Source organism: Chiloscyllium plagiosum, chromosome 41 (genome assembly GCF_004010195.1).
Source record: "Chiloscyllium plagiosum isolate BGI_BamShark_2017 chromosome 41, ASM401019v2, whole genome shotgun sequence".
In the NCBI taxonomy this organism is placed as follows: domain Eukaryota; kingdom Metazoa; phylum Chordata; class Chondrichthyes; order Orectolobiformes; family Hemiscylliidae; genus Chiloscyllium; species Chiloscyllium plagiosum.
The window spans coordinates 3,686,125-3,701,962 of NC_057750.1; the positions used below are offsets into that span (position 1 = coordinate 3,686,125).

The following is a 15,838-nucleotide window of genomic DNA, read 5'->3' on the forward strand; positions in this document are numbered from 1 at the left end:
TCTCAAGCGCAATTAAGGATGTCATTTTGAATTGCTTCTGTTCAATATATAGCTGCTCTTACAATAAAACAGGAAGTTTCAACATTTTTATCCAGTAAGAATGAGCAAAAAGCAAGAAATCTCCAAGTGAGAATGGTGAGAATCTTGGCAACTTGGCCGGGCTGGGATAACAGTATTTGCTGCCCTAGAGAAGACTTCAGCCTGCTGCTTCAAAGTCTCCCACCATGCACATGTGCACAAACATATGCTTGGAAGGTACAATTCCAATTGCATTTGCATTTCCTAGGCAAACAGGAAATACACAGTGAACGGACCTGCAGGTAGGGTCACCGGTTCTGGCACAACAAATTCATGGAAATGTTGACAGAAGTGATATCACAGATGGGCGGCAATGAAGGACAAAACCTGCTAAGAGAAAGTAGGTATTTGGGAATAGGTTTAGTGAGTATGTATTTGTGGGGATATTTTTTTATCATGTGAGATGAAGCAGTGGATAAAATTTATAAGCTATATAAGTTTTACCTTAAACATGCACAGTTTGCAATTGTTCAAGATATTTAAATAGAATTTAAATGACTCGAAGGATGGAATCCTATAGCGATCTGAACAACAAGGGCTATGGCAAGTTGTATGGCAAAATTGAGTGAGAGTGCAGTGAGGCCCACATCGATGTCAAGATCAACTTGTATCATCTTTTAGGCTTTTCACATGTGGCGTCACAAGATTCACATTGGACAGAGGTGAGTTGCCAGGTGACAATGATTATTGCTTGTTAAACGTCTTGTTGACAGCCCAACTCCCCTCATTAATATTCAGCCTCCCATTTTACCAAACTTGCCAAAATAAGCTCAATGTCAGGAAGGCTTGACAACGAAACCAGATCAAGCATCCGACAAATACAGCTTGTTGCTTGCTCCAAGTAGTGTCCATTTTGAACACTCAGAGTATGTCATGGGCACCACACTTCCATGGGCATTGGCATCTGACATGTGCCGGCCTCTAAGAACCCTCATGGATCATCTCTGATCCACTTACAGGATGCTTCTGAACTTCATTTCTATACCTCAGGCTGCACTGGCATCTATCATTGTAGACTGCAGCAAGGATATACATCCATTTCATAGACTAGGCCAGGCTGTACCTCCAAGCTCTTCACTTGCTGTCATAATGCTCAGTGACTCTGAGTCTACCTGGATGCTCAGAGCATCCCTGCCTCACATTGCTTTGCCTTGTCATTTTGCACTTTTGACCCTTAGTCAGAGATACCAGGCTCATATGACTGCTGTCTTGCCATGCTGTTTAGCACAGACACAAAGCCAAGAAGCTTGTCATAGTTATCAGCAGGCCTGTCAATTCAAGGAGGAAAATTGTTGTTTTACTTCCAAATAACGCAAAAATTGTAAGAACAAATCACTTGACTGATAAAGTCAAAAGTAAAATGATCTGAATTCCTGCTTGAATATACACTGTACCACATTTGGATTATTGCTCATTGTTTGTGCCCAATCACTCATGCAAATTCAAGTCCCATCAATTCCATTGCAACTCTCCTAAATCTAGGGCAAACAGATCTCCCTTGACTTTGTTTTCTTTATTTGAGTTTGAGCTTAATTGTGCAGCACCACCCTAAATCTCATATAACCAAATGGCAGTGATATAGGGCGGCATGGTGGCACAGTGGTTAGCACTGCTGCCTCACAGCGCCAGAGACCCGGGTTCAATTCCTGACTCAGGCAACTGACTGTGTGGAGTTTGCACATTCTCCCGTGTCTGTGTGGGTTTCCTCCGGGTGCTCTGTTTCCTCCCACAGTCCAAAGATGTGCAGGTCAGGTGAATTGGCCATGCTAAATTGCCCGTAGAGTTAGGTAAAAGGGGTAAATGTAGGGCAATGGGTGGGTGGCGGGTCGGTGTGGACTTGTTGGGCCGAAGGGCCTGTTTCCACTCTGTAAGTAATCTAAAAAAAAATATGGTAATAGCTATGGGTGTTTCTTTCTCCTTCATTGCTGATTAGTGATTATCGGACTGGTATGTATACAATATTGCTCTGGAATCTCCTGGAATGGGTTTTTTGATCACTGGGAGATTAACATCAAATTTCATGGGCTTTGGGTTGACTTCAGTTCTGATTTTTCTTTTAGAAAGCCAGCATTTTTTACTGCTCCAAAATCATTTTCCCTCAAAGATCATCTAATTTGCCTCAAGCCCTGTGACTTGAAGGGAAGCTAGAAACCTTGTTGTTCCCATGAACTTGTTGCCTTTATCTTAGGTGATACTGACAGCAGATTTGAAGAAGCCTTCTATTTATGTGTCTTGGTCTGTTAAGGTGGGTGGTATAATTTCCAGTTCTTTTTTCCAGAGATTGGTAAATGGGGTTCAAACCAACAGATTGAACAGACAGGCAGAAAACTAGCTACCAGTAACCCTAACCCTAACCCTAACCCAGTATAGTGTCTGCTAATATTGAATGTTCTTCCTACCAAAATGCATTACCTCACATTTCTCTGAATTCAATCTCATCTGCCACCTATCTGCACACTTTACCAACTTCTCTATGTCCTTTTGAAGGTCTAAGCTGTTCTCCTCTCAGTTTACAGTGTTCCCAAGTCTCAAAACATCTGTAAACTTTGAAATTGTTCCTGACACATCAAGATCCAGGTCATTAATACATGTCAGGAAAAACAAGGATCACAATAGCAAACCCTGGGGATCCTCACTACAAGCCTTTCTCCAGGCAAAAAAAAAATCCATTGAACATTGCTCTTTGTTTCCTATCACTCAGTCAATTTTGCAGAAACTTGCAATTTCCTGTTTTATTCCATGACCTATACCTTTTCTTACAAGTCTGTTGTGTGGTACTATATCTAATGCATTATAGAAGTCCATGTGTACGACATCAACAATACTGACTAGTTCTGTTACTTCTTCAAAAAACTCCAGGAAATTAGTTAAATATACTATCATCTTTAGAAATCCACGCTGGTTCTTCTTAATCAATCCACCTTTTCCACCTGACTCCTAACTCTATCCCAATGATTGTTTCCAGCAGCTTCACACCACTGACGTTAAACTGACTGGACAGTAGTTGCTGGACTTATCTCTACAATCTTTTTGAAAAAGGAAGTAACATTTGCAATAATTCAGTTTTCTGGCACTTTCCCTGAGCCTAAGCAAGACTGAAAGATTGTGGTCAGTGCTCCTGCAAATTTCAGTCTAACTTCTTTCAATATTCTTTGATGCATCTCATTTGGCACCTTGCCAACTTTAAGTCTATCCAACACGACTTTATTTTCAATTTTGAACCCACTAGTGACAGAGTTTCCTCCACGGTCATCATGGCCTGGGTAGCATCTGCCTCTTTGGTAAATACAGATGCAAAGTTTTCATTTAATAACTCAGCTATGCCCCTGCCTCCATGTGTAAACCTCCTTCTTAGTCCCTAAAAATTAGACTTACTCCTCCTTTTACCTGCACACACCTGCAGAAGACTTTAGAACCCCCTTTATGTTGGCTGTCAATCTTCTCTCATAATTCCTCTTTGCTTCTCTACTGTGGATTTCATCTCCTCCCTGAACCTTGTCAATTCCCCTTGGTTTTCAATTGTATTTTCTTCCTTGACAATTGTCATAACAAAGAGGAAAGAGTTAGACCATTGCATGATATAGACAGACTGGTTGGATGGGCTGAACAGTGGCAAATGGATGTTAGCGATTTTTGAGAAGATTTGTCGCTCAGGTTGAGGTTCAGATTGTAAGTTTGCTCACTGAGCTGGAAGATTTGTTTTCAGAAGTTTTGTCACCATGCGAGGTAACATTATCAGTGAGTGTCCGCTGAAACGCTGGTGTTCTGTCCCATTTTCTATTTATGTGTCTTGGTCTGTTAAGGTGGATGATGTCATTTCCAGTTTTTTTTCTCAGAGTTTGGTAAATGGTGTCCAAATTGATGAGTTTATTGATGAAGTTCTGGTTTGAATTACAGGAATTCCTGTACATGTCTCTGTTTAGCCTGTCCTAGGATGGATGCGTTATCCCAGTCAAAGTGGTGTCCTTCTTCGTATGTGTGTAAGGATACTTGTAATAGTGGGTCATGTCTTTTGGTGGCTAGTTTGTGTTTGCGTATAGTGGTAGCTAGTTTTCGGCCTGTCTGTTCAATCTGTTGATTTGAACCCCATTTACCAATCTCTGGGAAAAAGAACTGGAAATTATACCACCCATCTTAACAGACCAAAACACATAAATAGAAAGCAGGACAGAACACCCGCACGTCCCCGGAGGCTCACTGATGATGTTACCTAGCATTGTGACGAGACATCCGAAAACAAACCTTCCAGCTTAGTGAGAAAACTTATAATCTGAGTGGCAAATGGAATTTGATCCTGAAAAGTATGAGGTGATGCATTTTGTGAGGACTAACAAGGCAAAGGAGTACACGTTGAATGGTGTACCCTAGGAATGGAATACCCTGGGAAGTACAAGAGATCAGAGGGACCTTGATGTGCATGACCTTGAAGGCAGCAGGACAAGCAGACAAGTGATTAAGAAGGCATATCGGATACTTTCCTTTATTGGTCAAGACATGAATACAAGAGCAGCAGATTATGATGGAGTTGTGTATAGTGTAAGTTCAGCCACAGCGACAGTTGAATGTGCACTTCTAGCTGCCATGCTGCAGGTAAGATGTGACTGTACTAAGGAAGGTGCAGAAGAGATTCACGAGGATGTTGCCTGGACAGGAGCAGTTCAACTATGAAGATAAGCTAGATAGACTGGAGTTTGTTTTCCTGAGAGCAGAGAAGGCTGAGGGATGATCTGATTCAGGTCTGCAAAATTCTGAAGGGTATAGCCAGTGTAGATAGGAAGAAATATTTCCCCCCCGGAAGAGAGGTCAATAGCCAGAGGGCACAGTTTTTAAGGTAAGGGCCAGGAGGTTTAGAGAGGATCTGAGGAAAATCTTTTCACCTCGAAAGTCGGGGCTATCTAGGACTCACTTCCTGAAAGGATGGAAAAGGCAGGAGCTCTCAAGACATTTCAGAATTATTTAGATAAGTATATGCAGTGCCAAAGCACTCACAAAGTACCAGAAGGAACTCAGTCCCAACTTTCAACTGCCACATGTCCAGGTGTCGTTTTGCCAGTGCAATAATATGAAACTTTTTATGTCTATAAAAATATAATGTCATTCAGAAAAGTTTGCACTATTTCAAAATCTGAGTCTGAAAACAAGAAACTGTTGCCACAATGGAATGCAGGTTCTTCTTCTAGTTTACAAGTGTCTGCAACATGAAATGTTCATCTCTATTAATTACTTTCCCAAATGCTAATAATTGGTACAATTCACCAATTGTGGAGCAATTGAAAAATGCTTGGATTGGTGGCAGCATGAGTATCTTTGCCCAAGTTACAAAGTTGTGATTTTGGAACAATTTATTCTCGTAAGGAATTTTTATCTATGTAGTAACTTGTTACACTTGCTATTTGAAATAAAAATTCACCTCATCTTCCCCCTACCCTGCCCTGCTTCTTTTACTAGTGATCTTAAATCTATGTCCCCATATTATTAAATATCCTGCCTCTGACAATAGTTGTCTCTACCTACTCCATTAAAACTCTTGATACATTTGAATGCCATTACTAAATCTTCCTTTACCTTTTCTGCTGTAAGCAAACAGCCTCTCCAGATATCCACATAGCTGAAACGCTTCATCAGATACCAACTTGCCACTGAGCATCAGTGTGATAATTTTGCAACAGAGTCTATTGCTATAATCAGAGGAGAATTTCTAATCCAAATTAATCCAGAGATGAGTGAAGAATAACCCAGTTGGATTCAACTCATGAGTATCAGCCCACTCAAGTTTGCAATGAATTCTCTTTTTAACAGCTTGTCAATAATTATATTTAAATTTAAAATTATATTTAAAATTGCTGAAACCATTTCAGTATCTTCACAATTAGATCACTTCAATTGTTCAGTAAGATGTAAACCAGTGCCATGCCTAATGTCTTATCTGTGCACAATTTCAATACCGAGTAATTAATATTGATTTCTCATAGTACCTGTGCAAAGGAGCCATCCTCATTGCATTCTGGTACAATAATGGAGTCTGTTGCTCTCCTTGTTTGTGCAAGTGCTTGGGCTCTATCTTCTCGGCATCTTGCTGTGGCCCTTTCTGTAACACAGATCAACTCATTTCAGAAATAGCTATGGTGAATGTATTCCTAAATCACACTGTTCTCCATATTAAACTACAAATTATGGTGATCTATGGGTTCAAATGTAATCAGAAAAAATGAAATCCTTGACCACATTCAGCTGTACTTTACAAAGTTACATTTGCCTCAGAGAGCATTCTAATGTCCAGTTATGTTACAAACAGGTTTAACCAATCACAAACCACTAAACAAAACAAACACCATAATCACGTGATGTGAGCACTTATAGCAATCAGATCATTGAATAATTGCATACCAAAATTTGGCAATCCGGAAGGAAAGTAGTCAAAAGCAGAGAGAAGGATAAGGATTATGTAAAGTGTAGGCAACCAATAAGAATATAAGAACTAGGAGCAGCAGTAAGCCATCCAGCCCATCGAGCCCACTCCCCCATTCAATAAGATCATGGCTGATCTTTTCATAGACTCAGCTCCACTTAACCTGCGCTCTCACCGTATCCTTTAATTCCTTTATTGTTCAAAAATATATCTATCTTAGCTTTAAAAATGTTTACTGAAGCAGCATCAACTATTTCACTGGGCAAAGAATTCCACAGATTTCCACCCCTCTGGGTGAAGAAGTTCCTTCTCAATTCAGTCCTAAATCTGCTCCCCCTAACTTTGAGGCTGTGCCCTTTTGTCCTAGTTTCACTTGGCAGTGGAAACATCCTCTCTACTTCTAACTTATCTATTCCCTTCATAATTTTATATGTTTCTATAAGATCCCCCCCTCATCCTTCTAAATTCCAAAGATTATAATCCCAATCTACTCAATCTCTCCACACCAAGGCTACCTTGACCAAACTGGTTCAACCAATCGGCATGCAGATTAAAATCCCCCATGATAAAAGCTGTACCATTTTTACACACGTTAGTTATTTCTTTGTTTATTGCCTGCCCCAAGTGATATTATTATTTGGTGGCCTATAGACTACTCCTATCAGTGACTTTTTCTTCCTAGAATTTCTCATTTCCACCCAAAGCCTTCTTCTCCATATATCATCCACGAACCTATATCATCTCTCAGCGCTGCCCTGATGTCATCCTTGAATATCAGAGCAACACCATCTCCCTTACCTTCCTGTCTGTCCTTCCAAATAGTCTGATACCCTGGATATTTAACTCCCAGTTGTGACCATCCTATAACCATGTCTCCATAATGGCTACTAAATTATATTCATGCGCAATGATTTGTGCCATTAACTCATCAACCTTGTTACGGATGCTACAAGCTTTCAGGTAAAGTGCCCTTAAGCTAATTTTCTTAACCTCATGATTTCTAACATCTCTAATAATATCTCCTGAGTTATCCTTCCTTTTTACTTTTTTTCATAGTCTGCCTTGTACTTAAACCCTCCTGCACGTGCTAACCTGTTGCTTACCTTTTTATTTACCATCATACTTCCTATGGTTTTCCCTTTCCCTTCCCCTGGTCTCACTAGTTTAAAGTCCTAGTGACCACCCCACTTATCCTTTTCGCTAGAACACTGGTTTCAGATCGGTTCAAGTGGAGATCGTCCCATCGGTACAGAACCATCGGTTGGACCAGAACATTAAAAATTGATGACAGCACATGAAAGAAGAATGTCTATAATTTTACAAACTTTTCATTAATCTAGTAACATTCAGTTTGAGGAGTACTATCAACCAGCAAAATGCGGTTTTGAATGGATTCCATTAAAGATAAATTCTTCCAAGATTCTATACTTTGGGTGATTCTGTTTTGTGCAGTTGGTTATTAGTGATGAAAATGGAATTGAAAGTCATCATCCAATCTTGTGTTGTGAACCTGGTTGAAATTCATTTCACTGCAAACTGAGCAGTAACATTCCTAAGAAAACTGGAAAAATACATGGAGAGAAAATTACATGGCAGTGGTAAAAGAACAATGGAGTAGAACTAATTGGATAGCTGTTTCAAAGAGCTAATGGGGCAATAAAGATCAAAATGTACTGTGAGATTCTATGGGCACAATTTCTCAAACTCAACAGTTTCCTGCTCCACCAGTGGAAAGGTCAATGGGGAAACTCATCATCCCTGATGACAGTAGTCCCGCAGACTTAACATTCCATAAAACATTAACTGATTAAAGACTGGACTTTCTCCCCTCATCTCAGAGGAAATCCCACCTTGAGCTGCTGACAGCTCGGGATTCTTATCAGTGCCATCAGGAACAGTGGTGACTGAGGATGGAAGGGGCCATGAAGCTGGCAGAAGATAGGCCAAAGTTAATTAAACAAAATAATCTGATGATGGAGAAGCCCCTCCAAGGAAAATGCTGAGGCTGCAAAGATTGCCTTCCCTGCCCATGACCCTCCTCTATTCTTCAGTAAGACACTACACCACACCCCTCAGGTTGCTGTTAGAAGGCTACTTCAATTTACCTGACAGATTCCCTAACCAGCAGGGGTGAAGGGGTTTGCCAGGTGTAGACCTAGTAAAATTACCCTTCTTATACAAACTGGCTTCCTACTTCATGCAAGCCAGAAAAATTCTCCTAATTGATTCTAGTCCACTCAATGTTTGCCCCTTAGTCACAAAGCTATGTAACTCCTTACTTAATTCAATCTTCCCCTATTTCTACAAGCTTTTAAAACCCAAACGTTTTCATTTACATCCATCTTCCCTGAACAGCATTGCCCTGTTGGTTTTGATTGATCACTTGCATTTTTCAATACCAGAAGTAATTTGGTAAGTTTAGAACAATTATAGAAAGGAGACTGTTGTTTCATCAGTCGAGCCTCAAATGAAACATAAAACCTATTGATAGACCACTACACTAAATCATCCCTTTCCTAATCAAGGTAGCTCTGCAGAGGACCATATTTAGAGGATTGCACTGATTTAAATTTACATATTCAACAGTCATTAACTGGATTAAGATGAAACAAAAGAATTAACAATTTAGATAAAACAATGCACTGTAGTTTTACTTTATTCTTATGTTGAATGGAGCACTCAGTAAAATTGCAACAATTCAAAACAATCACTGTGCGAAGGCTCAGACAGGAGAAGAGGGGAGAAATGTAGTTGCCCCATCTCAGCATTTCTTTTATGCTTTTGGAGAAGGCTGACTACTTTGTTTTCTTGTTGTAGAGATCCTACATAGGGAAAAGATACCCAAAACACAGTGTTGCTGTTTCAAAAAACAGATGAAAATTGTTACTTCATCCTTCACCTTGCACTGTGACACTGAGATTTATGGAAATTGTTAAACTTTGAGGTTGTGCAGGTTAGAGAAATCCCTCAAGGAGTTATGCAAGGAACGCCCAGCTAATTGCTCCAATGATTTAACACTATCCTGTCATGTAATATTTAAACAGATGACTTATGTGTGACTAAAATAAAATGGAGTGAACAGATATGTCCCACAGTCAACTCATTCCAAATTGCCATGATTTTATTGGATGGTGGAGCAGGCCCACTCCTGTTGTGAAGTCCTCTGTTCCCATGGTCTATTTTCCTTTCAGTATATAGTTCTATTCCTTCTTTCTCACGTATTTATCTTGTTATCCAATAAAGGCATCTCTGCTATTCAGTAGACATACCAATGCTCTGTGGGGGAGGAAACTTCTCTTGAATTCCATATTGGATTTATTTGTGACTGTATCATATTTATGTCCCATAGCTGTGTATTCCCTACAAATGGAAAGACCTTCTCTATGCTCACCATAAATGGAGTCTCTTTATAATTTTAAAAGAGCTCTATTCAGTCCATAGCTTAAGTTGATAGCCCCTTGAAAAACATGAAGCCCTTCTTAGAAAGGGGTGTGGATCCCTCCCTGGACACGTACGGGAAGAGACTATTTTCTATTCTTTCTTTCTTTCTGTGCAAGGAAAAATATTTTGATGAACTGGGTGGCGGAGGGCCCCCCTGGACTTTCAAATTGGCACAGACTAATTATGGAATGTATTCCCCTTGACTTCCTTACAAATATGGTGCACCGAAAGACCGAATTATTTTATAAAATATGGCAGCCCTTTTTGAATTACATAAATACAGATATTTCGGCTATCCTAACAAGGGCTGTTGTTTTGTTGTTTTGTTTTTTTTGTCAAATTTTGGCTATTGTATATTTGGGCTAATTGTATATCAATGTTTATATCTGAGAGTTTTGTTTATTTTTGTAAACTTGTAAAAATGTTAAATTTCTAATAAAAATATCTATAAAAAAAAAAGAAAGGGGTGTGGAAACAAACTGCAGCATCAGTTGTGAAAGTATTAGAAAGTATTTTGAAAGAGGGGATAATGAAATACCTTCAAAAAGTGTGGAATGGTACAATTTGGTAAGTTTGACATGGCAAAAGGAATCAGCAAGGAGTGTTTTGGAATAAATGATAGAGTTTGCTGTTAATGGGAATTCTGGATCTGTGACACAGTTTGCATTTATGTAATACCTTTGATGTAGTCAAGTTCCCAAAATTTAGCATGTCAATTAAAATTTGACACAGATCCATGGTGACGAAAAGCTTGGCCAGAGTTAGGGAGGAAAGAGAAGTACAGAGGTGGAGAGGTTTGGGAGGTGACAGAAAAACCACGAATGATAGGGTGTTAGAATTTGGAGACAAGAATTTTAGGAAAGCAGAGTTCTCAGAAGCTTGTAGAAGTAGGTGAGGTTACAAATGTGGGGAAAGATGAGGCCAGTGAAGGGGGGGCTAGAACTAGTTGATTATTGACTAATGGACGAATCAGCTGTTTTGATGTTTCCATCCTTACCACTGCATCGGCTCCGAGGCTTTGTTTCAAGGGTTGGGTCCCTGCATTTTGCCCGTTGAAAAGCACAGTGGGATTTGTAGAACTTCCTGTCACTCCCACAGACTGGCTTCTGTTGAGCTCTAGAGCAATCAATGTTGCACAAACCCCCTCGATCGCTCTCAGCTATAAGAAACTGGAACAAAAAACATTCTCATTAATTTATGTACACTTGAAAAAGTCTGCACATCCTTTAAAATTTGCTTTATCATTAGACCTCAGCCAACCACAAAATATCCTGAGAGGGCCCACCTTTCCACCAAAACTCAAGAGTAGCAATCTAACCATATCTGTTGCATATCAAATCCTGGATTCGGAAGGTAGGAACAGCGTGAAGCCATTCAGCCTCTCTAGTCTGTTGTACCATTCAGTTAGATCATGATTGATATGTATTTTAACTGCCTTCGGTGGTTCCTTGACCCCCTATTGCCCTTTCCTCAAAAAAAATGTACCAGTCTCAGTTTGGAAATTTTCAATAAGCTCCAGCCTCAATAATGTTTTGCAGGTGTGTGTTTCAGATTTCCACTACCCTTTGCATGAATAAATGTTTCCTGACATCACACAAACACAATTAGCTCTGAATTTAACATTAGGTTCTCTTGTTTTGAATTTCCCAACCGGAGGACATATTTTTTATCTATCCTATCTAATCCTAATAATTTAAAATAAGTTATATTGCCTTCAATCTTTTATACTCAAATGCAGATTAACTGAGTTGTTACAGTGCAGAAAGCGTCATTCTGTGCAACCTCCTCTTATAATTTAACCCTTTAAGCCCTGATACCAATCAAGTGAACCTACACTGCACCCATTCCAAGACTAATATTGAGTTCTTGGTCCGTTGATACAGATAGGATTTCTTGAAGACTACAAATCAGGTACACAACCTTCACACCCAACTCCCATATGGATATCTGATGCAGGAACCACAATTTCCAAAAGATCTAAATGTTTAAGGGCTCTAATTGACTCCAATCTTAGACCACTCAGATACAATGGAAGAAATCATAACTCTCCAATAACCAGGTAAATGAAGAGGAAAATTGTCATGATCTAGAATGCACTGTTGCAAAAGGTGGAAGAAACAGATTCAAATAATAATTTTTAAATGCAGTTGGATAAATAGTTGAAAGGAAAGGTTCACAGAGCTTTGGGGAAAGAGCATGGGTCAATTAAACTAATTGGATAAAAAACCAGTGAAGGTACAAAGGATCAAGTGACCTCATCCCATGCTGAATGCTTCTGAGAAAGCTTATATTAATCACTTGTGAAGTTCTCATGTTGGCTTATTCTGTGCAGTACTGGTTCTTAGAGGTTTATGAGAATATATCCCATTTTGGGAAACTCCCTTATATCTGGGAAGGTGACAGCACTAGCAAGAAGGTTCTGCAGCTCAGCCTAGATTCTTTCTGTAGACATGGAAGCAGGTCGTGTACCTGTTAGATGATATCATAACATGTAATATTCCAGTATAAAGGTCCCAACCTTACCTTTATTGTTGTGCTTACTGTGTATTTGCACTGTGTGGTCAGCAATGTTATGATCCCAGCTGACTGTAATACTGGATAAGTACGTTTTCAAAGTGAAACCTGGCTTGATGGATCATAAGTTTTATTTTTGCAATTTTGTTACCATGGTGGTCAGGACTGAGCATAGTCACATGAGGTTGTCAATGTACTTTTAAACAAAAATATCATGTCTATTACACAAAAAAATCCTTATCACAAACAGCAAACAGATAGATTTAACCCCTTTACCCAGCTTCATACTATACAGGCTGTATTGAGACTGTTAAAACAGCACATCTCAGGATTACTATTGGTGCCACAGGGTAGTGAGAAGAGAAACAGTGAGCAAGTGCAGCTAAATACGTGGCTACTGGTGCAGGAGAGAGGGCTTCAGATACGCAGATCATTGGGGTACCTTTTGGGGAAGGTGGGACCTCTACATGAAGGACTAGTTGCACTTAAACTGGAGGGGCACCAATGTCCTGGGTGGGAGATTAGAGCATTTGGGAGGGTTTAAACTAGTTTGGCAGGGGGTTGGGAACCAGAACTACAGATCAGAGGAGTTCTGAATAGGCAGAAATAGAATGCAGAGAGTCTGGCAGGTAGGTTGATAAGGCAAAGGCATGGATTAAAGTGTGTCTGTTCCAATGCAAGGAGTGTCAAGAATAAGAGTGATGAACTTAAAGCATAGGTCAGTACTTGGAACTACGATGTTATGGCCATAACGGAGACATGGATTTCAAAGAAGCAGGAATGGTTGCTGGATGTTCCAGGGTTTAGATTAGATCTTTTAAAAAGAATAGGTGCGGGGGGGTGGGGGGGAAGCTATTAAACAGGCAGGGAAGTAGCATTGTCAATTAGAGGGTATCTCATAGCTGCAGAAAAGGAGGTTGTTAAGAAGGCTTTGTTTACTGAGTCAATATGGGTGGAAGTCAGTAATAGGAAAGGAGCAGTCACTTCATTGGGTTTTATCTATAGAACCTCCCAGTAGCAGCAAAGAGATGGAAGAACAGATTGGACAGCAGATCAGCAGATCTTGGAGAGGTGCAGCTGTAACAGAGTTGTTGTTATGGGTGACTTCAACTTCCCCGATACTGATTGGAACCTCCTTAGTGCAGATGGTCTGGATGGAGCCAATTTTGTCAGGTGTGTCCAGGAAGGATTCCCAAATCAATATGACTGGGGGAAGGCCATATTGAATTTGGCACTAGGCAACGAGCCAGGTCTGGTGTCAGATCTCTCAATGGGAGAGCATTTCAGTGACAGTGACCACAACTGCCTCACCTTTACCATAGCCATGGAAAGGGATAGAAATAGACAGTATGGGAAGGTATTTAATTGAGGGAGGGGACATTATACTGCTATTAGGCAGGAGCTGTGGAGTATAAATTGGGATCAATTGTTCTATGAAAAATGCACAACAGAAATGTGAGGCTGTTTATGAAGCAAGAGAGGTGACTTGATAGAGGTGTTAAATCTGCTGATAAGGATCTTTCTTATATATCAAACTGGCAGTCACTAGACTTCCAACAGCATAATAAATAGATTATTTTCAAAGGTAACCTTTAAAAAATGAATAATATTTTCTGCACCTGTATTCCCCTATAGAAATCCCATCCATATTAATATTAAATAAGTGTTACACATGAATGGGACAATTAACAGTAATTGCATTAGCGAAATAGAAAGATTTTTGATGCAAGGTTTAAGGTGAGGGGGAAAGATTCAAAAGGATATAAGGGGCAACATTATCACACAGAGGGTGATGTGTGTATGAAATAAGCTACCAGAGGAAGTGGTGGAGGCTGGTCACAACATTTAAAAGGCATCTGATGGGTATATGAATAGGAATGGTTTGGAGGGATATGGGCCAAATGCTGGTAAATGGGACTAGATTAATTTAGGATATCTGGTCGGCATGGACGAGTTGGACCGAAGGGTCTGTTTCCATGCTGTATAGCTCTATGACTCTAAATGGAATTACTGTTACATTCCATTGAAAAATCAAAGCCAGGCAAAAAGATCAATCACCTCAAAGGCCTAGCCCTATATAAGGAGGGACACTTAAATGTAGTTGAGGTCCACCACCCTCAGATGATCACTGCAAATTATTATTTTGTTGAAGAAACTCCTGCGGCATGATGGAATGTTCAATTGAGGAGGGAACAAGAAAGATCAGAGAGCTAGGAAGATGAAGGTGAGGAAGGCCTTCACTATATTTCATGCACTGGGGGCATGGTAGCCAAGACATTATGTTACAGGACTAACCGACTCAGAAACCTGGAATAATGATCTGAAGGCATGAATTAAAATTCCAGTCAGGCAACTCAGGGATTCAAATTCAGTTAACTAAATAAAAACTCAAGAATTAAAAAATATGTTAGTAAGGGTAGCCATGAAACTATCAGGTTGTCATAAAAATCCATCTGGTTCTCTGATGCCCTCCTTATGTCTTTGTAAACACTTTACCTCCTCTTCACACCTCATTTTCCTACCTTTATTGGTGTCGTTGGCAAGTTTAATTATCATACATGGAATCCCTTTGGCTAATTCATTGATATAAATTATAAATAGCATAAATATATAAACAGCACTAATTCTTGTGGCATTTTTTTTCTTCTCTTGTGGAAGTCACTGGCTGGCTAGCATTTATTGCCCATCCCTAGTTACCCTAGAGAAGGCAGTGGTGAGCTTCTTTCTTGAGTCACTGCAGTCCACCTGTAGGTTGACCCACAATGTCCTTAGGGAGGGAATTCTGTATTTTGATCCAGCAATGAAGGAATGATGATATACCGAGGAACTTCGATTATCCGAATATCAATTATCCGAATATCAGATTATACAAAGGGGATCTCAAGGTCCCGATAGAAACATTACATTAAAGAGCTGTTTCAACCCTAATTGCGTCGTTTTTTACTGGTACAATGATTAAAAACAAACTCGGCTCACTAAAATGCTGCTGAGAACAGTCCTGGACAGTCCAGGCACCATCTCCAAATGATTGACCCCCCACCCTCTCTCTTCTCCTACACTTTCCCTGGAGTTCTACACAGGGGTGCACTCTAAACCCCTCTTCCCCAGATAATCTCTCCAACATTATCCTGTACAGGGCAAATGTGGAACCTGTCAAAACATTGCAGTAAAAAGGTGCGTGCAGCGTGCTATTTCGAGACTTACCCCACAAAGCCAGCAGCAGTCTTAGTGTTGGTGTACAGTCCAGCTGCCCTGGGTGTTAGGATGGGCATTGGACGGTGGGTGGGAATGGATGGGGTTGCGGGGTTGGTGCTGCAGTGTTGGGGGCGGGCGCTGGTGCAGGGTTGGTGCGGGCGGGGACAGACGGGGGTGCAGAGTTGGACAGGGTTTGGAGGT

General features: G+C 40.2%; 1 protein-coding gene across 2 annotated transcripts in view; it reads right to left on the reverse strand.

Moving 5' to 3' along the window:
• The window catches only part of LOC122542753 (SPARC-related modular calcium-binding protein 1-like), a 98,608-nt gene that overhangs the window by 35,257 nt on the left and 47,513 nt on the right, over positions 1–15,838 (reverse strand). For both annotated transcript variants that reach the window (XM_043680755.1, XM_043680754.1), the window contains exons 2-3: positions 10,926–11,097; positions 6,054–6,166 (exon numbers count right to left, since the gene is read on the reverse strand). In XM_043680755.1, the coding sequence (XP_043536690.1) occupies positions 6,054–6,166; positions 10,926–11,097 (285 nt within the window). The remainder of the gene's footprint in view (positions 1–6,053; positions 6,167–10,925; positions 11,098–15,838) is intronic.